General features: G+C 48.4%; 1 protein-coding gene and 1 long non-coding RNA gene across 3 annotated transcripts; one reads left to right on the top strand and one right to left on the bottom strand.

The window, feature by feature from the left end:
- Nucleotides 1-5023: 5023 nt before the first annotated feature.
- On the bottom strand, nucleotides 5024-22688 carry LOC125435907. The gene is made up of 2 exons (XR_007244937.1): nucleotides 22583-22688; nucleotides 5024-6475 (listed from the first exon to the last, which is right to left on the bottom strand). It is a non-coding gene; the product is annotated as an uncharacterized LOC125435907 (long non-coding RNA).
- RSPO1 (R-spondin 1) lies at nucleotides 6376-17228 on the top strand. Of its 2 annotated transcripts, none has more exons than XM_048502397.1 (5): nucleotides 6376-6500; nucleotides 12254-12445; nucleotides 13942-14091; nucleotides 15199-15387; nucleotides 16642-17228. In XM_048502397.1, exons 1-5 carry the CDS (start codon nucleotides 6398-6400, stop codon nucleotides 16788-16790), a joined length of 783 nt encoding a protein of 260 aa, XP_048358354.1. In that variant the 5' UTR covers nucleotides 6376-6397; the 3' UTR covers nucleotides 16791-17228. The 2 variants fall into 2 exon arrangements, with proteins under 2 accessions (XP_048358354.1, XP_048358355.1); XM_048502398.1 differs by lacking the exon at nucleotides 6376-6500 and adding an exon at nucleotides 6610-6902.
- Nucleotides 22689-22702: the final 14 nt, after the last annotated feature.

Raw genomic sequence — 22702 nt, 5'->3', positions numbered from 1 at the left:
AGACGAATGTGTCGACAGCCAACTCCCCCTCCTTCATGCCTCAAATCTGAGCGTGTGGACCACAGGCCACATGGCTTCATTCAGTGACAACCCACACAAACTACCTGCAAACTCTTAACCAAGGAGAACATTTGCCCCTTATCCCCAGCACCACCAAAGATGAATTATCTGTTGGTTTTGTCACATTCAGTCAACCTTGCAAAGCCATCAGGACATCCTTGGATCACTGCACACTGTGCAGAGAGAATCTCTTTGCAAGAGAACGGATGTGTGAACCAGTCCTTAAGGCAAACCATCACTGTTTAGCACTGCTGTGCTTGTGGCCAGACTGGGCATCTGCTTCCCATAACAGGTTTAAGAATAATCGATCAGAGCCCTTTTGAGTTAATTGTTCCTCAAACTACCCCAGGAATTTGGTAACTCTTCGCCGGGTGTCTCTTTAATTTTAGAGCTTTAAACTTGTGTTCGGCAGTCAATTCCTTTGCTGCTAATGTCAAAGAAGAAAGTGCTGGGAAATGTCCTAGAGTTCTCAGCCCTTTTCTCTCCAGGACATCTGCCTAAAATCACAATTGGAAAGAGGCAAATGTGCCCAGAGTGGCATATATCTACAAATCTGAGAACGGAACCTTATATCAAATTCGACCATCTTTCCGTCAAGGCCAGTATTATCTATGACTGGCAGTGGCTCTTCCGAATCTCAGGCTGAGCTCTTTTACATCACCTACAACTGATCCCTTTAATTGGTGTTGCTGGGGATTGAACATGAGTCAGCAGTGTGGTGCGGTGGCCAAGAAAGCCAATGCAATTCTAGGCTGTATCAATAGGAGTATAGTGTCTAGCTCAGGGGTCTGCAACCTGCGGCTCTCCAGATGTTCATGGACTACAATTCCCAGATGTTCATGGACTACAGTCCCTGCCAGCATGGCCAATTGACAGGGGATGATGGGATTTGTAGTCCATGAACATCTGGAGAGCCGAAGGTTACAGACCCCTGGTCTAGCTCGAGGGATATAATTGTACTTCTGCATTGGTCAGACCTCACTTAGAATATTTGGTACAGTTCTGGGCACCACAATTCAAGAAGGATATTGACAAGCTGGAACGGGTCCAAAGGAGGGCAACCAAAATGGTAAATCCATGCCCTATGAGGAGAAACTTAGGGAGCTGGATATGTTTTCTTTGGTGAAGAGAAGGTTAAGAGGTGACATGATAGCCATGTATAGATATTTGAAGGGATGTCATGTTGGTGAGGGAGCAAGCTCGTTTTCTGCTGCTCCAGAGACTAGGATCAGGAGTCATGGGTTCAAGGTGAGGGAAAAGAGATTCCATCTAAACATCAGGAAAAGCTTCCTGAAAGTTAGGGCTGTTCGACAGTGGAATGCATTACTTCTGAGTGTGGTGGAGTCTCCTTCTTTGGAGGTTTTTAAAGAGAGGCTGGATGGCCATCTGACAGAACTGCTTTGATCATGTTTTCCTGCATTGCAAGGGGTTGGACTTGATGGCCCTTGGCATCTCTTCCAACTCTATGGTTTTATGATTTCTATGATCCCAGTACCTTTTTGAATGTCAAGCCGATGCTCCAGTGTTTAGCCATAGCCCTTCCATGCAACGACTGCTCATAGGACCCTTGGAACAAAGTGTGCTGGCTACATTTGCTTTGGTTGCTGTATGCAATATAGTAGTAGAATTGCTTGCATGTTTATTCTGCCAGGTGGGGAAGGACCACAGCTTTGCGCATTCCCAACCCTAAGGCAGGCAAAGAACCACACAGCAGGGAAAATGAGAGAAGAGATGGTGACTCTGAGAATGGATGCCCGTTCAGCTCACCCTTAAAGGAACATTTTGCCTTTTTATTAATCCACATCATGGACCTTGGATTTCCATGCTCCAGTTAGAGATTCTCTAGGAATTACACGGGATCTTCAGACTACAGGGATCAGTTGGTCTGGAAGAACGGAGGGCAGCTTCACAGAATGGACTGTATGGATTCATAACCCTGTTGAGTTCCCTCCTCTACCAGAACTCTGCCTTCCTAGGGTTGCCAGGTCCTCCTTGGCTACTGGTGGGGAGTGGGGGTCAGGTGCCAGCTCCAGGTCGCAGGCACCCTCCACGGCATCCGTTTTCTCCAGGGGAACTGATTTTTGTAGTCTAGTGATGAGCTATAATTCCAGGCAGGGCATATCCAGGTCCCACCCGAAGGTTGGCATCCCTCTGCCTTCCCCAGGTACAGCCACCAAAGCTCCAGGAATTTCCCAAGCATGAGTTGACAGCCCTACCTGGACCAGAGATGGTGGGGGGAAGGTTCTGGAGCTTAGCCCCGGACTCAAATTGAATCCTGTGGATTAATCAGGATAAACTGACCCTGGTTGCCACATGGGTGGCTTGCAAGGATCAGCTGTATCAGCAGATCAGAGCTTCCCGCACCCATCTCTATGGGGACATGCCCTGAAGTGTCCCAACTGATACTGGCAATAAACCTGGAGGCTTCTTCTCTGCTTCCTGATATCAGGGTTGGGGGCTGATATGAAATGCTGCATGTGAAGGATCTCCGGGGGTCTTGAGACCACTGGCAAGGGATTTCCTCTTTCCTTGAAAAAGAGAGAGAGAGAGAGAGAGAGAGAGAGAGAGAGAGAGAGAGAGAGAGAGAGAATCACCGACATGAGAGAGCAAAGCAAAGGGGAACTCACTGGCTGTAAACAAGGGATGAATCATCTGGTGAAGCTGGCCAGGAGCTTGTTTAGTTGGCGGAAATTTATTGAAATCTCTATTTCTGAAAGGGATATTTACTGATGCTGAGGACAGGACTGTTTTGGCAGGAGAAAGATTGCGAGTCTGTACCAAATACGCTCTCTACGCCGTGAGCTCGGTGAGAGTCCGTGGGCTGCAATTCTGCGGCTGAACGGAAAGGCGCAGAGAAACCAGGTCACAGGTGCGGTGGTCAAGGCAATAGTGAGGTCGCCCTAATGTTGCATGTTGAGTTCTCAATGGCACTTTTGTTTGCATTCCTAAAAAAAATAAAAATGGAGGGCCAGACATTCACCTCTTGGGCCAGCCACTTCGGGAATCACCTGCTGTTTCATGCATTTGCTGCTTCTGGTTTATCTCAGGGCTTTGCTGTGACATTTATAGTTCCTTATAATATGCACTTATACACATGGTTAGGCAACAGGATTACCGACGTCCAGGTGGGGCCTTGATCCTCTCAGCCAAGGCCTCCTTCTCAGTCATAATGCATAATGCATCATCACTTTTCCCATGCACAAGTATTTGTGTGCCATGCCTGCTCAGAGGAGCTTCATGGTGGCTGGAAATGAGGGATGTGCTGGTCTTCTTTTTTACCATCTCCATTTCATGAGTAATGAATGCAGCTTGTTTGGACAAGTTCTGAATGCCTACCAAGTGGTGCCAACCTCCAGGTTGGGCCTGGATATTTCTTACTATTACAATTGGTCTCCACTCTCCAGGCAACACAGATCCTTTCCCCTTAGGGAAAATGGCTGCTTTGGAGGATGGACCTTATGGACTATACTCTGCAGAGGTCCCTCCCCTCCTCTGCCCATCTCAGCCTCCACTCCCCACCACCCACCCAATCTCTGGGTATTTCCCAGTCCAGAGCTGGCAACCCTAGGAGAAGACCAGGTCTTGGAGAAATGCCAGGTGGGATTTATGGCTAGTCTGGAATGGACGGGGCTGTCTGAAAAGGAGTTAGGAAAAGCACTTTCACAAAACACGCCAATGGCAAAGGAAAACCCAGAGATCTCTAATGAAGCTAGTGTTGACCATATAGAAAGCCACAGAAGAGCATCGGGCAGGGCCTTCATAGGACATGAAGGTGGGAGAGGTCACCTGGGAGGCTCTCAGATTACCAGTCAGGGCTTTTAGGGAACATGTTGGGAAAGGCAGATCTCAGGCACAAAGAAAGGAGAAGGAAAGAGGGGAGGGGAATGTTACTGGGCGAGAAAAAGAGGACAAAACTGCCCCTGTCCTGTTTTACCTCCACCTTCCTCCAAAAGAGGAACTGGATGCAACCAAGCAAAAGTGGGTGTGCCTAGTGAAGGGACAGGATTCCAGCAGGATTTAGAAGGTGTTGGTCAGGGAATACTTTAAATGAGTTCATTAAAACTTTCATGGCTAGATGTCTTTCATCCTTAGGCATTAGGCTTGCCAACCTCCAGGTGGGGCCTGGAGTTCTCCCAGAAGTGCAGCTGATCTCCAGACTGCAGACATCAATTTCTCTGGAGCAAACGGCTGCTTTGGAGGTTGGATGTTATGGTGCTATATCCTGCTGAGGTCCCTCCCCTTCCCAAACCCTGCCTTCCGCAGACTTCACCGCTCAAACCTCCGAGGATTTACCTACCCAGAGTTGGCAACTTCATGATGTGCTCTGAGAACTTCTGTTGTATTTCAGACATTCTAGAAGACTAAACAGACCAGGAAACAGGCAAATGTTGCCCCGAGCTTTGCAAAGGAGGATCTGAGAAACTACAGACACATCAGCCTGACTTTGATCCCAGGTAATGTACTAGAACAGATGACAAAGCAGTCAAGACTGTAAGCATCTTGATACCCGTGCACCAATTGCAGGAAGCCAGCATGGATTCATCAAGAATGAAACCAGCCACATTAGTTATACCAGGTTTTTGATCTGGTTACTAACCTATATAGATCTTGGAAATACCATCGATGTAACAGATCTTAATTTTTGCAAGATGTTTGACAAAGCCCCCCTGCAGCCTGACAGTAGGACATGTGAAAAGGATCTCTGGTATAGGCATCCATATAAACGCACAACAGCCTCATGCCAGTTAAAGAGTGGGGAGGCATCCAATAATAGGAAGTGATTGCCACTTAGCATCCTTGAAAAACAGCGCCACTTGGCCCCAATGGTTTGCTCTGTTAAAGACAATATCTGTTAACAATATCTGTTAAAGACATGGCGTGACACCCACTAGGAGTTTCCCAGTAGGATTCTTCTTTTGCACACTGCATTTGCAGTTGCTTAAAATAGAGATACGTTTCCAGAGGTTAATTTTATTAAATGTTAAAAGTATGGTAAAAGTGTCTATAGAAGTCCATGTGAATACAGACATGTGTTAGGTTCTCCTGGTCTAGACGTCTTCTCAGGCCTCCCTGCCTAACATTCTCTTTTGTCTTCCCCTTAATGGTGCAAACTCCAAAAGCAAACTCCTTTGGCGATGCCTCCTTAGATTTCTCCGGGCATGAGTTGTCTGCCCCTTCTTGGTTTACATCGTCATGAAGCAGGGAAGGCCAAAGACGTCCAGGCCTTTGATAGGGTTTGCTATGCAGGCTGCCTCAAACAGCTTTCCAAGTCCAAAGCCAGGCAGGATTCAATTTATACAAGCAGCCCTTGTTTACTTGAAGTCTACGAACACACGCTCACACACACACAACATACACACCAGCCGAATGACGCAGTGTCAGCCTAAGCGCAAACATATGCTTGATCCCAACAGAGCACAGCAGCCTTGCCTGGGCAGTGACGGCAGGGGGAAAGGACCTGTGCCCTCACTTGGACGGCCTCTGCCCACAGTGAACCGTGCTTCTTTTGCCTGTAGCTTTCACTGTTGCTGAATTTCCCAAGCTGGAGCTGGCCATGCTAGTTTGGGGAGGGGCCTCAGTGGGGTATAAATGCCTTAGACTCCACCCTCTCAATCCAGCCATTTTCTCCAGGGGGACTGATCTGTGTAGTCTGGGGCTCAGTTGCAGTGACAAAGGGAGGGGGAACTGCACATGAGCTGCCCTCCCACCCCCTCCTCAACATGCCCCGCCCCCTAATGGCAATGGCGGTGCCCGGAACAAGCTGCCCCAGATGTCCCCATTGCTGCTACACGTCTGCTCAGTTGTAATTCTGGGAAATCTCCAGGCCCCACCTGGAAGTTGGCAACCGAAACAACACAGACATCAGGCCACAACAGCAGGCATTCAATTTGGGAGCTCCATGTTTTCCTGGAGGCAACTGTCCGAACCACCTTAGCAGGAAACAGTCCAGAGATCTAGATCTGCAGAGAGGGTGGGGCAGGGACAAAGAGGCTTCACTTTCCAATTAACCCTTTCTGTTTCCCTTCCAGCTTGTCATTTAGCACCTGCAAAGAAGCTCCACCTCACTCTGGGCTCACTGTGTGTGGGCACTCCAGATGGGATTCTCCCACGCAAGCCCTCAGACTCCTTATGGGGACTGCGACCGAAGACTGCCGTGGCTGAGATCCTGGCTTGTGAAGATTGTCTTTTGTCAGGTGTCGTGTACAGACTCGTGCTTCTGATCCACCTCCAAAGACACCAGGGGAAGGGGTGAACCCCCCCCCCTCCCCGCGCCCTCCGCCGCTTCTGCCACTTGTGGATCGCAGTCTGCCAGTCACCACGCTGCTGGGAAGTTACTATGCAGCTAGGACTATTCATAGCGGTGGTTTTTCTAAACTCGGTGGATCTTACAGGCAGTGGCGGCAGCAGCAAAGCACTGAAAGGCAAGAGGCAAAGGCGAAGTACGTATGAGAGCGCTTTTGAATGGCGAGCCACTCTGAAACAGGCCTGTGCTGCCCTGCCCTCCTCCCAATACATTTGCAGGCTTCTTAAGAGTCAGGGTGACAGAAGACACGTGGAGGTCAGCAAGCAACAGAGAATCCTGCCCTTGCACCCTCACTTGTATGGCCCTCACTTGTACGGCCCTCACTTGGATGGATTGGCTTCACAGCCAAGATGGAAAGGGAGCTGTTCAGAAAGCAAGAGCAGCCCTCTTGTACTTAAGGCACCACTAAAAACTACTTTCACATACGTTGGGTCATGCACTTGCCATGCATGTTAGCAATCCTTGGCTGCCAGGTTTTCTTGCATGAAACAAGAGCGTCCAGCTGCAAACAATTGCTGAAGTGTCCTGAAAATGCATCGTAAGTGCATTATCCAACATGAGTGACAGCAGTTGCAGCGTAGTCATGTTTTTAGTGTTTGGCACTTCAACCACTGTGGAGAGGAAAGTGTGGATTTAATACTGCAGTGAGAAACATTGTGCTTGATCAGGCATGGCATTTCTAAGGGTGAGGCTCATAAACCAAAAGGAGCCCATGTCGGTCTTATGGTATATAAACCAGGTGAGGGATACCCTATGTGCGAGTGTATGTGTGTGCAGGCAGCAGCAATAGTTGGACAATCCAAGGCATTTCAGCATCTGACCAATGCACAGGCTGCAGGATTCCACATGAATAACAGGGCTTTAGAGAGCCAGCGTGGTATAGTGGTTAAGAGCAGGTGCACTCTAATCTGGAGAACGGGGTTTGATTCCCCGCTCTGCCACTTGAGCTGTGGAAGCTTATCTGGTGTATTAGATTAGCTTGTGCACTCCTACACATGCCAGCTGGGTGACCTTGGGCTAGTCACAGTTCTTTGGAGCTCTTTCAGCCCCACATACCTGACAGGGTGTTTGTTGTCGGGGGGGGGGGGAAGGGAAAGGAGTTTGTAAGCCCCTATGAGTCTCCTTACAGGAGAGAAAGGGAGGGATATAAATCCAACTCTTCTTCTTGCCCAAAATACTGAAGCCTGGTTTTTTTCACTGGCTGGCTATTTGTAATGTCTGTGGCCTTTATGGGAAGAGAGGGTATAATAAGTAGGGTTGCCAGTTCTGGGTTGGGAAATCCCTGGGGATTTTGGAGGTGGAACCTGGGGAAGGTGAGGTTTGGCGAAGGGATGAAACTCGACAGGATATAATGCTAGAGGACCTGCCCTCCAAAGTAGCCATTTTCTCCAGGGGAACTGGTTTGTGACATCTAGAGATCAGTTATAATTTGAGGAGCCCCCCAGGCCCACCTGGAGAGTGGCACCCCTAAACTGGATGCTACAAAGTGGAAAAAAAGAGGTACGAGGAGAAAAAGAGATGTTTCAGGTCATGCTTTGAGAGGCCTTTTCTTGCCAGCATCCCTTCCCTCTCAGTCACTGGAAGTATTCCAGAAGTTCCTTTTAACATCAGTAGTGCCTGTAACAGCTGGAGAATTTGCTCTTCCCCACCAAAACCATCCTGCCCTAGATCGGCCCTCGTGGAGGCAAGTGCTTCAACAAAGAGTTTTAACCACTGCTCCCCATAACTAGAAGTTCACTTGATGAGAGCCTTTTTGTGGGACTCTTAGGACTCTTTGGCATTCAAGGCAAAAACATCTGTTTAGCTGTGCAGTCATCCCAGACCAATTTCACACCAGCACTGAACGGTGGCAAAGGATTATTTTTCTGCAGATGCAAAAGAGTTGTGTTTCGAGAGCTCAGAAATGGCGACCTTACGTTTGTACGTATAAATGGGAGTGGCTCTGACCTGGATGGGCTAGGCTGCACCGATCTTAACAGATCTGAAAAGCTAAGCAGAAGTTGGCCTTGTTCAGTACTGGAATGGGAGACTGCCAAGGAAGTCCAGAATTGCTATGCAGAGCCCAGCAACAGCAAAGCAGCTCCTGAGCACCTCTTGCCTTGAGAAACCCTGTGGGGTTGTCATAAGTTAGCTGCCGCTTGATGACACTTTTCTGTAAACACTGGATTGGGGGATGACTGTTGAGCAGAAAGAGGAAATGGTGTAGACAGGCCCTGAAAAATCCACAAAGGGGGTGGGGGAGAATTCAGTCTGATATGTGAAATTGCTTCTTTAAAGCATGAATCTGTACAACTGATGTGACCGATCTGGTCAGTGATCTCCAAAGTAGCCTTGAGTTGAAGAAGAGCGCCTGAGCAGCAGTGGTGTAGGAGGTTAAGAGCTCGTGTATCTAATCTGGAGGAACAGGGTTTGATTCCCAGCTCTGCCGCCTGAGTTGTGGAGGCTTATCTGGGGAATTCAGATTAGCCTGTGCACTCCCACACACACCAGCTGGGTGACCTTGGGCTAGTCACAGCTTCTCGGAGCTCTCTCAGCCTCACCTACCTCACAGGATGTTTGTTGTGAGGGGGGAAGGGCAAGGAGATTGTAAGCCCCTCTTCTTCTTCTGATGCTGTGGCTGCTGCCAACTTCCTGGAGATCCTGCAGAATTACAACTTCTCCAGATGACAAACAGATGTTCCCCTGGAGGCAATGACTGCTCTGGAGAGTGGACTCTATGGTATTATACCCCACTGGGATCCCTCCATTACCCAAATCCCACCCTCTCCTGGCTTCACCCCCAAATCCTCAGGAACTTCCCAACCCAGAGTTGGCAACGCTACTTGTGGTTGTTGCCATTCACTGGAACTGGGCTGGCAATTGACGCTGCAGCTGCCCCAATGATGGCGTGTCATGGAAGCCCTTGGTCGCCTTTTGCCTCCAGTAGCCCCCGGCCCCCGCGAAACCACCCTTTGACTCCCAGGAATGTCCCAGCACTTGCTTTAGGGGAATGATAAGTAATGTGTTTAAAATAAAGTTCAAAAGATGTTGACGGGCTATAAACAAAAGGCAATACTTGCATAATTAACCAGCATAAATAACCTGAGACGGTTTGTTTAAAAACTAGGCCGAGTTGTCTGTGGTAATTGATACCAGAAAGCAACACAGACAAAGAAATGGATGTTTTGGTTGGCCGAAACCGAAAGGCCCCAAGCGAGTCTGTGCCTAGAACTGGCCTTGTGCCGCAACGAAGAGAGGCTGGAGTGTGAAGCAGAACAGGAGGGAGCAATGTTATGGCTACACAGCCTCTGTCTGACTGGACTGGCCAATTCTTTCTGGACTGTTGCAGTAACTGACCGGAGAAGCTGGCTCTAGGCGGCAGGGTTGCCTGGTCCTCCCTGGCTTCTAGTGAGGGGTAGTTTTGCCAGTTCCAGGTTGGATCGCTCTTGGAGGGCAGAGCTTGAGGAGCTTGAGGAGGAAAGGGACCTCAGTGAAGTGTGATACCATTTCATTCACCCTCCAAAGCATCCATTTTCTCCATAGGAATTGATCTCTGTAGCCTAAGGTTGCCTTTTCCAGGTTGGGAAATACCTGGAGATTTGGGGGGTGGAGCCTAGAGAGGGTTGGGGTTGGGGAGAGAAGCGAACCACAGCAGGATATAATGCCACAGAGTCCACCATTCAAAGCAGCCATTTCTCCAGAGGAATCGAGCTTGATTGCCTCAAGGTATAATAGTAGGAGATTTTCAGGTGCCACCTTGGAAGTTGGCAACTCTATTCCAGAGAGCTCTGGAAAAAGCTGTGCGTTCTGTTCCACCCTCTTTTTTGCATGTTTACTGTTCCTGGTTAGGGTTACCAAGTTGGTTGGAAAATGCCAGGAGATTCTGAGGGTGGAGGCCAGGGACAGCACGGCCTTGGGAGCCAAAAGACCTCGGTGGGTTTTAATGCTCTGGAGCCTTGCTTCCAAAGCATCCATTTTCTCCAGCGGAACTGATCTCTGGGTCTGGAGATGTTCTAATTCTGGGAGATCTACTTGGAGGTTTGCAGCCCTATCCAACCACCCAACTTTGCCCCTTTCCCATCTTAGACTGACCCCAGCAGTAAAGGATGAGAAGATGCCTTTTCCTTGTTGGGTGGTGGAAGTGCAGTTGCCAGTAGCATTACCAACTTCAAGGTGGCAACCTGGAGAACTCCTGCTATGACAACTGGTCTCCAGATGACCAAGAACAGCTCCCTGGAGGAAATGGCTGCTTTGCAGGGTGGACTCTATACCCTGCAGAGGTCCTTCCTTTCCCAAAACCCTGCCCACCCCAGGCTCTAACTCCTTCCCCCAATCTCCAGGTATTTCCCAATCCAGAGCTAGCAGCCTCTGTTGCCAGCACTGTTTTGAGACATTCCTGGGGGATGGAGCCTGGAAAGGATATAGTTTGGAGTGGGGGGAGCTTAGTGAGTATATGATTCCATAGACTGCCTTCCAAAGCAGTCATTTTATCCAAGATAACTGATCTCTGCAATCTGGAAATCAGGTGTAATTTCTGGAGAACTCCTGGCTCTATCTGGAGAATAGCAACCTCATGTGGATGGGTTGTACTAGAAGCCAGGAGCCTCAGCAAGCTGGCCTCAGTTCATTGGGTGGGGCAGCTGCATCTCCCTAAGAGAGTATTCACTAAATATGATAGCAATAAAATGGATTGGTAATGACAAATCCTACTAACTACAGCCCTATCTATTGTGATTGCAGCAGCTATTCCCTTGGGTCTACCTGGAAACAGTTAGGAACCATATGACAGGAGGGGATGCGGCTGGTCTTCTTCTTCTTCTGCTTCGTCTGCTACTGCTTCCTCCTCCTCCTCTTCCGCCTCCCTTTTCTTCTTCTTCTTCTTCTTCTTCTTCTTCTTCTTCTTCTTCTTCTTCTTCTTCTTCTTCTTCTTCTTCTTCTTCTTCTTCTTCTTCTTCTTCTTCTTCTTCTTCTTCTTCTTCTTCTCCTTCTCCTTCTCCTTCTCCTTCTCCTTCTCCTCCTCTTCCTCCTCCTCACTCCACCATCCCAACAGTGGAATGGGTGTAATACTCCCCACACACAAAGTCACAGGATCCTATTGAAGCATTTATATGCATCGGACATTTTTGTTCTGGCCAGAGTTGGCCACCTTCACACAGGACTGGTGATTTCCTGAAATTAAATTGACCACCACTCAATGTATATCAGTTCCCCTGGAGAAGATGGCTGCTTTGGAGAATGGACTTTGGGCACTATACCCCGCTGAGGTCCCTCCCCCAAACCCCACCATCCCCAGGCTCCACCCTAAATCTCCAGGAATTTCCCAACCCAGAGTTGGTAACCCTGATCCTGCCTTCCCATGAAGCTCAAGGCAACCTGCGTGCAAAACCTCCGTTCCAAAGACTGGCTTCCTCGATCGGAGAGCTGAAGTCGCCCGTGCCGCTTAAGAGCTCCTCTCCCACTGCGCCATGAAAAACAGTCATTGTGCCTGTACCGGCTTTTGGGACTGATTGGTGGCCTTGAAGAGGAGTGGGTTCCCCGTTGCATACTAACTTTCCCGTGTATTCCTTATTGTGTGGATTCACTACAAAGAACTGGTGGTTGAAGAGCAGCCATTCAAGCAAGTGAGCTCAAGGCAGGCCTCTTGTGAGGACTTTGCTGGGCAGCAGTTTTGGCGGCAGTTGACTTCTCTGTCCGAGGATCTAATTTACTTGCTTCTTTTCAGTGAAGAAAAGCTTAGGCCTCCTCAAAGAGAGAGAAACACCAACAGTCTTGTTGGTGTCAAGAGAGGCTGTTTTCTAGACATGATATGCTGGGTTGATAAGAAGATGCTGTGTTCCCAAGGTGTTGGCACGTGTGGTTGAAATGCAGCGCTAATAAATATCTCCCTCTCTGCCTCTCGCTCTCTTCCAGTCAGTACAGAGATGAGCCAGGGCTGTGCCAAAGGATGTGAGCTGTGCTCTGAATTCAACGGGTGCCTCAAGTGTTCGCCGAAACTCTTCATCCTCCTGGAGAGAAATGACATCCGGCAGATTGGAATTTGCTTGCCCTCGTGTCCCCTGGGCTACTTTGATGTGCGCAACCCAGACATGAACAAATGCATCAGTAAGTGGGGAAGCGGAGGGAAGGCGGGAGCGGGGTGGAGGTGGAGGTCTGTTTTTAAGCCAAGCTGGTGGGAAAGGCCTGTGGCAACATCATTGTCTCGCCTGAGTTGAGTGCTGTCAAGTCGCTTGTGACTTATGCACTGTCAAGCCGCAGCAACATATCGCAACCCTTTGTGGGTTTCCAAGGCAGCAGACTAAGAAAGGTAGTTTGCCATTGCCTGCCTCTGCATAGCAACCCTTGAATTCCTTGGTGGGTTTAATCACCCTCAACAATTGAGCCAGGTGTGAACTAGCTAATGCAGTGAAGGCTGCAGAATAAACCTTCTTTACGGCCTTCACTGCCACCTTGTAGAACCTCATAAACACCCTATAACAGTGGTTGTGAACCTATGGCACTCCAGACTACAATTCCCACCAGCCAACTGGCCATGCTGGCAGGGGCTGATGGGAATTGAAGTCCATGAACATCTGGGGTGCCATAGGTTCGCCACCACGGCCCTATAAGATGTTCTTGTAGATTCGATACAAGTGCACAATCAGTCCCACTCTAGTTAGCCTCACGGTATACCAAGGGGCTAACTTAGAATAAGAACGAAAAGGACATCAGGGAGCAATCTCTTCAATGGTTTTAGAGAGATGGAATGGTGGTCCTCTACCTGCACATCTAAGACCGACCCCCCCCCCCCCCGAACTATCAATCTGGGGCTCAGCGTGACAGTACCTCCAATATGCTCGACAGTATCTGTTCGTGCGCTAGGTGGCCAGTACACCAATAAGACATTCACATTCTCCTCAGTGTCCAACCATTAGAACCTCACACTCTATGCTGGAGATGTCTGGGGTGGGGGTTGCTTTGAAGGAGAAAGAAACTGTTTTCTGAATGTCTTTTTGTTTATTTACTCGTTTATACCCTGTCTTTCTTTCCAATGGGGATCCACTTACACTACTCTCCTCCATTTTTCTTCCAATAACAACCCTGTGAGGTAGGTTCTGCTGACAGTAGCTTACAGTCATCCAGCAAGTTTCTAGGCAGAGTGGGAATTCAAACCCAGGTCTTCCAGATCCTAGCCCAGCACTCTAGAGCCTCCACCACACCAGCTCTTTGTAGCAGCATGCCTTTCAGCAGGAGTGGCATAGTGGTTAAGAGCAGGTGCATTCTAATCTGGAGGAACAGGGTTTGATTCCCAGCTCTGCCGCTTGAGTTGTGGAGGTTTATCTGGGGAATTCAGATTAGCTTGTGCACTCCAACACATGCCAGCTGGATAGAAATCCAAACTCCTCCTCCTCCTCCTTCCTTTTCTTCTAGCCTTTCCTTGCTCTCACCCATCTTTCCTCTCTCCTTGTTCCTTGATGACCTTGTATGAAATGAGCGAGTGGGGTCCAAGTAACTCACCCTCAGCCTTTTGATGGAAGCCAAATTACAAGCATTGCAAGCAAGAAATGTTACATTTGGAGGGCTAATTTGAGCTCTCTCTCTTTTTCTCCCGTTGGACACAGAATGCAAAATTGAGAACTGTGAGGATTGTTTCAGCAGAAACTTTTGCACAAAGTGTAAAGAAGGCTTGTTCTTGCACAAAGGGAGGTGTTACGCAGCCTGCCCCAAAGGCTCCTCTGCTGCCAATGGCACTATAGAATGCAGCGGTCCTGGTGAGTCACGTGATAGACAGCAGGGCGCCGTCTATCCATCTGTACTGGTAAATCAAGCCCATTTCATCTGGGAGACAGCCAAACAGGATAGGAAGCTTTTGTTGGACTGCTCCTCTACACCACTTTTCCTGGACCACAATTTCTCAGAGATAGAGGCAATACAAAAAGCTTGAAAGTGCCTCAAGGGAATAGAAGGCCTGCAGAAGGCCAACACAGATTCCAGATAGTGTTCCTAGCTCCAGGTTAGCTGGACATTTTGGGGTGGTGCTTGGAAAGGGATCTCAGTGGGGATCGGATGCCACAGAATCCACCCTCCAAAGCTGATCTCTGGAAATCAGTTGTAATTCCAGGAGAACTCTAGGCCCCACCAGTAGTTTGGGGATCATAGGTGAAAATGCAGGACATTTGGAGCATCATTAATGGGGGCTGCCGAGTTCAATGAAACTCCTTGTTGCAAAGTTGATAATTCTTATACGGGGGCGGGGGGGGGGAGTTAAACATTTTACAAAGTACTGGAATTTCAGAGAATGAAAATATTCCAGACTTTTGGAATGTTGAAGATTAATACCTGGAGTTTATTATTTGTGTTTATTTTCATAAGATTTCACTAGCAGTAGCTCACTTTTCCTCCCATCGGGACCCAAAGTGGCATACAATCCCCCCCCCCGCCCCGCCCAAGGAACTATAATAGAAGTGAACATGAAAAAGAGAGGAGGAGAGGGTTTAGAGTACAGATTAAGCCTGAAGCACCTGTGAAGTAAAAAGAGAACAATGCCTGCCAGATGTTATGCAGCTGCTGCTAGCCACACTAGTGGGCAGGGCAGGTGCTTCCCCCTATTCTCCCCTGCCATGTTGATCTTCCACTGTCCACATCTGGATGGCTATCAGCGACATGGGGAAAAGCATACTTCTGATTCCTCAGAAATCTTATGCATATCTCAGACTCTTTTTCAACCAAGGGTAAGAAGGGCAGTGGGAGCCCGTTGAAGCATCTCAGTGTTCCAGAATGTGGTTCAGGGTATCCCGCTGTTTGGAGGGAATGTCTTCTTCTCCCAAGCAAGCAGGCTGAAAACGAACACACAGTTCTTCTTCTGTTCTTTGGAATAGCACAATGTGAAATGAGCGAGTGGGGGCCATGGGGCCCTTGCTCTAAGAGAAGAAAACGGTGCGGCTTCAGGAGGGGCAACGAAGGGCGTTCCCGCAAGATCCTCCAGGGCCCCGCTGGGGATGCGTCTGTGTGTCCAGCTACAACAGAGCTCCGGAGATGCACAGTGCAGAGGACCCAGTGCCCAGAAGGTGAGTAAGATGCCCTTTAACCCCACTGAGACCCCGTCCCTTGATTGGCAGGAAAACTTGGTCAGACAGACCCAATCCTTGGACGTTTGTTTTGCCCACTGGAAAATGTGGGCAGATATTAAAGTCTCATACATTCTGAAAATGGGATTTAAAAGGCATACCCACAATAGAACTTGTTCTTCCTACCTGCTCATGTAAAAATTTTAAAATGCTGCTGCAGAGGGCTAAGGTAACTGTATCAGGCAGACCTGATAAAGCCACTATTTTTCTTTCCACTCCTTTCATCGCTAAGTTGGTGCAATCAAGGCAAGCCTTCCACCAATCCAGCCCCTCTGGGTGAGGGCAATAGCAGGTCTGCCGTGCTGCCCCAAAGCCCTAAGGAGTCTGTGCTCTGAGGCAGCACAATCATTCTTACTTTTCAGAGCCAGGTCAGATGCAGATGCTATGGTCCTGTCTGTGGATCCAGCTGATGGGCTTAAGGAAGGGATTCCCAATGCAATGGCATAGCTGTCTGCCAGAGGAACATGGGGTCACCCATAACCCCAAGCACCACCTATCTGGTCACATGGGGGCACAAAATTGTTCCCCCAGACCAAAGGCCGGCCCCTTTTGGAGGGCGTCAGCCAGCCCCACCAAACATGCTCCACCTTCCACTGCTGTGGCCCAGCCCGGTCCGGCCCCATCCATGTCTGAGGCCAGGGAACACTTGCCGAGGGCCCAGGAGGAGGCGCACGTCCTGTTGGACCAGCCTCTGCTGCCCAGCACCCAGCTATGATTCTGGGTGTGGTCTCCGATAGAGGTAGGTGGGGAGAGCAGCAGCTGGCGCCAGGCTGGGAGCCTGCTGCGGGCAAGGCCTTGTTTTTGCACCCCCCCATCAGAGGCTTGGGGGCATGGGGGGTGGGGGTGCAAAAACCCGGCCTTGCCCCCCGGCGCTGTTTTATGCCCCTGCCCCAATGTGATGCCCGTGGGTACTGTTGCGCCCGCTGACATTTTTTCTAGCACCTGAGGTTTTTTAAAAGTGGGTGGGCCAGTAGGTCAACCACCAGAGAGCATTATTTCATCTTACCGAAAATAATGGAGAAGGCCGCCTGTCTCTCTGTGTGTCGGCCAGGTTACAGACTACATTGTAGGGTGCTGATCCTACACTTTCACAATCCTGAACATTCTCCTACTGAGCAGCAGGAAAAGTGTTGTGAACAACCATGCGGTTCCCTCCCTTTAGCCAGTTCATCTGCCCCTTTTGCTTTGTTACAGGACAGAGAAAGAAAAAAGATGACCAAGGCAGACGAGACAACACAAACGGGGACCGAAACCGAAAAGATGCCAAAGACGGCAGGTCTGGCAACAAGAGGAGAAAAGGCCAGCCACGGGGGACAGTTGTGCCGGTGACCTCTGCTCAGTAGCTGTCCCACCACAGCGGTGCAATGGCAAAACTTCATTGCTGCTATGTATATGGAAGCTTTATTGAACCAGGACACTGCAACATGACACCACAAGACACACCCGGGCTTGGCGCACAGGCAACAGCCCATATCTACTCAACGTGTACCTGAAACTAGCCTGTGCTTCAGGAGAGCAGTGAGGGACTCTCCCAGGTGACTCTTAAGCACCACAGACTTTCCGCTGGGGCCTTGAGGGAAAATAACATTTCCAGCAAGGAGGGCCTTTTGAGACTGAGCAGAAGATAATTTCCGATGCAGACAAAGAGACTGGAAGCTACTTGTTCGAAGCCTGGAACTGCACAGCAACCGCCTTTGCGTCTCAAGCTCTGTTGTTGATAATATATTTTCAATGTTTGTGATAAACATTCAAAACATTTCAAAAGAATAAAAAAACCCAAAACAGTCAAATCCCGATGTCTGCAGATCGTCTTCCAAGAAGCAAAGCGGAAAAGGTTATGTACGGAAAGCAAAGTGGAGAATTGCTTGAGGCCTTTTTTTTAAAAAAGATGTTTTAAAAAGTAGGATCTTCACCCCTATTCATATATAACGTGGTAATATTGAAGTGGTAGCTGGGGGGGGGAGGGGGTTCATAAACTGTAACATCCTCCTCTGGAAAATGCAATAGATGTCAAATCTAATGAGAGTCACAGAAGGATCAGAAATAATTCTAAACGATAACGCAAAAACCACGGTGTAGTGAAGAGAGTGACAAACTAGGATTTGGGAGACTAAGGTTAAAGTCCCTGCTTTGCCATGGAAACTCAGTGCTAACCTTGCGTCAGTCACTCTTAGCCTAACCCTTCCTCTCCCCACAACAGACACCTTGTGAGGTAGGTGGGGCTGAGAATTCCAAAGAACTGTGACTAGCCCAAGGTCACCCATCAGGAACATAGGAGTGGGGAAACACATCTAGTTCACCGGATAAGAGTCTGCCGCTGATGTGGAGGACTGAGGAATCAAACCAGTTCTCCAGATGACAGTTTACCGGCTTTTAACCACTACACCAGTGGTGGCGAACCTTTGGCACTCCAGATGTTATGGACTACAATTCCCATCAGCCCCATAACATCTGGTGTGCCAAAGGTTCGCTACCATGGCACTACACCATGCTGGCTCTCTGCAAAGAATGAAAGGCCCACATAGATGCTTAGTGTACCAGCAGGGACCCAATTCAGGCTAAAGGACCGTGGACTTCTGAAGCAGCACAAACTCTTTGCTTTTCTTATGGAAGGGTTATGGCTCAGTTGCGGAGCATCTGCTTTGCATGCAGAACGCCTCAGGTTCAACTTCATCAAAAGCATCGGGCAGTAAGGGCCCTGGAATGCTGCTGCCAATTAAAGATTAAAGTGACTGCTGCTGACCTGAACCTGCTCATCAAGGTCAGTGTTATCCACTTGGTCTGGCAATGGTTCTCCAGGGTTCTCAGGTTGTGGACTTTCACACCGCCAGCTCCTTGATCCTTTTAACGGGAGATGCTGAGGATTGAATTTAGGAGCTCCTGCATGGAAAGTAGATGCTCCTCCAGCACAGTGTAGTGGTTAAGAGCAGGTGCACTCTAATCTGGAGAACTGGGTTTGATTCCTCACTCTGCCCCTTGAGCTGTGGAAGCTTATCTGGTGAATTAGATTAGCTTGTGCACTCTAACACATGCAGGTTGGGTGACCTGCTAGTCACAGTTCTTCAGAGCTCTCTCAGTCCCACTTACCTCACAGGGTGTTTGTTGGGGGGAAGGGAAAGGAGTTTGCAAGCCCCTTTGAGAAAGGGGGAATATGAATCCAATTCTTTTCCTTTTTCCTCTTCCTCCTCCTCAGTGAGCCACGGCCCCTCCCTTGGAAACACGAGTAGTCTGGCTCAGGACAAGGCAGCTTCATTTAGAAAGGGGCCCAAGGACAGAGCATCTACTTTGCATGCAGAAGGTCCCAATGATCTGGCTCGGTATGATGCCATTTCACGTGATATCTGAAATGCCTCCTCTTCATTGCATCCGTGGGTTGTTTTTTTACTTTCAAGGGTTAAGAGGGTTATCCACCCCATGCAGGAGGGTTGGAAGTCCATTTGTGCTCCATTTGTTTGTTGTTTTATTATGTTGTTAGCCGCCCAGAGCCCTTTGGGGGAGGGGCAGTATATAAAATTGATCGTAAGTAAGTAAGTAAGTAAGTAAGTAAGTAAGTAAGTAAGTAAGTAAGTAAGTAAGTAAGTAAGTAAGTAAGTAAGTAAGTAAGTCACATAGGCCCAGAGATCCATGCAGAGTCAAACCAAGAGCCAGTCTGATCACCTATCTGGAAATTTCCAGGCACAGTCCTTCTCCCAGCCAAGGGGTTTGACAGTGTCAGGAAAAACCAACCAGATTGTCTTCCTGGCGCTCTGGGGGTGGGTGACAGCGGCTGTAGAGCTGTCTCATTTCAAAAGCTGCTCCAAAATTCCCTAGACTCCTTTCCCCACAAAGGGCTGCCAGACCCATCATCCACTCAGCACATAAGTAAACACTGTGATGTGATCCCTTTCAGAGAAGATTCCATTGCAGCACAATGATAAATGAGCAACATACCAGGCCACAAGTGGGCAAGAGCTCCTCCGGGTTCAGCCTTTGAACTACTTCATGCTAGAGCCTCTCCCTGCTGGGTAGAGAGATAAGTAGCTGACCTCAGCAATGGGTCTTGACCCTTCAGAATTCTCAGCCAGCATCTTTGCTTGCGTAGACGCTCCAGTTGCCACCAGCCTTGCTGGCAAACTGCTGGAACGAGGACCTGAGGTGGGGATTGCTTCCAGCGGGTGTGGTGCAAAAGAGTAAGCTGGCCTTGTAATGCCATAAAACCAATTCTAACATCAGGCAGACCAGCACACCTACTGACAGTTGGAGAAGAATCTACACACAATAGGTGTGAAACAAACAAGAGGTAGCAGTGGTGCTGTCAAGTACAACTTTCATAAGTGGGAACGTGAAATCTCTCCGGTCTTTTGCAGTCAAATCCATTAGACAAAGAGGAACCTTGTCTTAAGTTCCTTGGGGCTTCGGAATTCTAAACCCAACATTTTGCATTTATAAATCACCTTAATTTTATTTTTTTACTTGAAAAGCTTGAATAAATAAATGAAAGCACCTCCTTCCTCCCCTTTTCAGGCATCCCAGCAGCAATCAGAATGAAAAAGGCACATGGGTTCAAGGTAAAGGAAAAGAGATTCCACCTAAACATCAGGAAAAACTTCCTGACAGTAAGGGCTGTTTGACAGTGGAATGCACTACCTCGGAGTGTGGTGGAGTCTCCTTCTTTGGAGGTTTTTAAAGACAGGTGTGATGGCCATCTGCCAGGTGTGCTTTGAGTGTGTGTTCCTGCATTGCAGGGGGTTGGACCTGATGGCTCTTGGGGTCTCTTCCAACTCTATGATTCTATGACCCCTGAGAACACCCCACAGATCTTCTTCAAACTGGGCCAGAACTTTCCATTGCATGTTTTTGTACATTTAGGTAACACTCAGTACAAAAGCAAAATCACACTGAAGTATATTCACTAGGATTATAGGTAAACACATAGGTAAACTAATAAAGAAACAGCAGTCACCAGCAAACTATAGATTGTGTAGCACTCAGCACCTGACACTCACTTCAGCATAACCTACCCAGAAGTTCAGCCCAGCATCTGACCACTGCTCTTCCATCCCCCTCACAGTGACAGATGGAAAGGATTAGCCTCTCCCTTCCCTGTTTCATATAAATCCCACTCTGCTGGCAAGCTGGGGTTAACACACTTGCCTGCCACCTCCCAATAATAATTTACTAGCCTTCCCGCCTCCATAGCAACAACAGGGAATGTATATACCTTGCTCACTTATGTTTACATTAAAATGAATTTTCACTCCGAAGAAATCTCAGTTTATACGTTAAAAAGGCCAAGGGCTTCGTTTCTCAGTGGCCTCAGCCGAGGGGCACAGGAGAAACATACCCTCTCGCGCACACAGGAAGAAAAGATGACACCAAAGCAATTCCTTTTAAGTATCAAAAATCGCTGCTTTGTGCAAGCAATCACCCTTAATGAATCATTCTGAAGGTATTTATGGGCAGAATAAATACACTGGGCCCCACCTGGTTACAGAGAAGCAGTCCCACAACCTGCTGTCAACAGCAAAGAGAGAAAGGGAAAAGAGCTGTTGGCTGGAGGAAGAAATTCATCTTTTCGGGAGAGCTGGCAGTAGTTTGAAAGGGACTTTGCTTCCTGGGTTTGTACATACATTGCTTTTTCATGGCTGGTATTGCAAATAATAGAAGGACAAGTGGGAAAGTGAACATACATTCAATCAGGAACACTCTTCCAGAGTGGCCTCAGCTCCTCTCTAACGTCATCTTTTGAGAGAGCAGAGTGTGGCCATGCCTGCTTCCATTTCCAGCAGCACAAACAAATTGAGTGGGCAAGAGAGCTCAGGCTCACTCATAGGTGTAGTGAGGGGGTGAAGGGGGCTCTTGTCCTGAGCACAAGGCGCCCACCTGCCCCCTGCAAAAAAACCCTGTGGTTCCTAACAGTTGCTCAGCCCTGGAGAGCACACATGGCACTTGCCACAATATTCTACTCCAATTATCTGTAATAGGATAACTCAGCCCAGTGTGGGGCAACTGGTAAACACACTGGGAATTCAGAAGCACATTTTCCACTACAGGGCAAAAAAAATGCTAGTGACAGAGCACAAAGGATGAAGTGGCACAAAGGTACAAAGGAGTACTTGGCACACACACAAGACGCAATTTCCACAATCAAAAGACATGCTAGAATGGAGTGTGCATTTCCACATCACTGACAGTCCCTGTTCCCCATTACCAAGTTTCCTTTGGAACCAGTAGCGGGGGCCTAGCCGCTTCTGGTTGGTTAACCATTCGCCACACTCTGGACTGAATTATGTGGTGATGGAGCAGAACGTAGCAGGCTCTGGTGCCCCATGGTTTAACCTGGAGCACTCTCTGAGCAACCCCAAGGGTCAGTCACTGCTGGGAAATTATTTCCATTTGCTGAAGGAAGGAACACAGAAGAGAAGAGATGAAACTGGAACTGTCTTCAGGAAGAGGCAGAAGGAAGTAAAGGCAGCAGGCCAGCCAATTCTAGGCCAAGGAAACTCTTCCTTGGAGCTGTGGGAAGCCTGGGTCAATGCATTTGCCCTATTTGGAGCAGCCCAGATTCCCCCATGGATGCCAACCTCCAGGTTATACCTGGAGATCTCCCAGAAATATAACTGATCTACAAATTACAGAGATTAGCAGAGAAAATGGCTAAGGTCTCCACTATTCCTAAACCCTGTCCTCCCCACGCTCCATCATCAAATCTCCAGGAATTTCCTAATCCAGAATTGGCAACCATACATGATGAGACAGCTAGATGTTCTCCCCCTTCCTCCCTGCCAGGTGCGTTGTCTAGTCCTATGGCAGTAAGGCAAACATATGACACATGTGTCAAAGGTGACATGCCATGATGTTTTGGGTGACACTAGCATTCACCAACACCAGACAACGCCTCTCCCTTTGAGTCATTCCTGTAATTCTTTGACGTTTCTTTATATAATACATAGCACCACACATGATTGGTATGTGTGTGTGTATACATATATATAAAAACTGGATATAATAAACAATTAAAACAGCTATTAATAATTAAAATAAAATCCAAGCTAAATACAAAACAATAAAAATTTAAAATGTACCTTAAAAATTTTTAAAACAGAATTAGGATTAGGACACATGGGGCAGAATTAGGATATATGGGGACAGTTACCCTGCAGCAGAGTCAAACGAGGCATTGTCTGAACTCTTGACATTCTGAGCCCAGAAGCTCTGCCCTCGCTGCCCGGCATGGCGTCACGGCAGCCGGTTGGGTGATAGGGAGGGTTCGCAG

Source organism: Sphaerodactylus townsendi, linkage group LG06, assembly GCF_021028975.2.
Source record: "Sphaerodactylus townsendi isolate TG3544 linkage group LG06, MPM_Stown_v2.3, whole genome shotgun sequence".
Classification (NCBI taxonomy): domain Eukaryota; kingdom Metazoa; phylum Chordata; class Lepidosauria; order Squamata; family Sphaerodactylidae; genus Sphaerodactylus; species Sphaerodactylus townsendi.
The sequence above is the reverse complement of the archived record's forward strand: the minus strand, read 5'-3'. Positions and strand labels throughout refer to the sequence as shown.

Bases quoted from the DNA above. Each gene is read 5' to 3' on its own strand.
- RSPO1 (XM_048502397.1), top strand. From the start codon at position 6,398: ATGCAGCTAGGACTATTCATAGCGGTGGTTTTTCTAAACTCGGTGGAT. The intron at 12,446-13,941 runs GTAAGTGGGGAA...CGTTGGACACAG, and splicing joins AGACATGAACAAATGCATCA to AATGCAAAATTGAGAACTGT. The intron at 14,092-15,198 runs GTGAGTCACGTG...TCTTTGGAATAG, and splicing joins TATAGAATGCAGCGGTCCTG to CACAATGTGAAATGAGCGAG.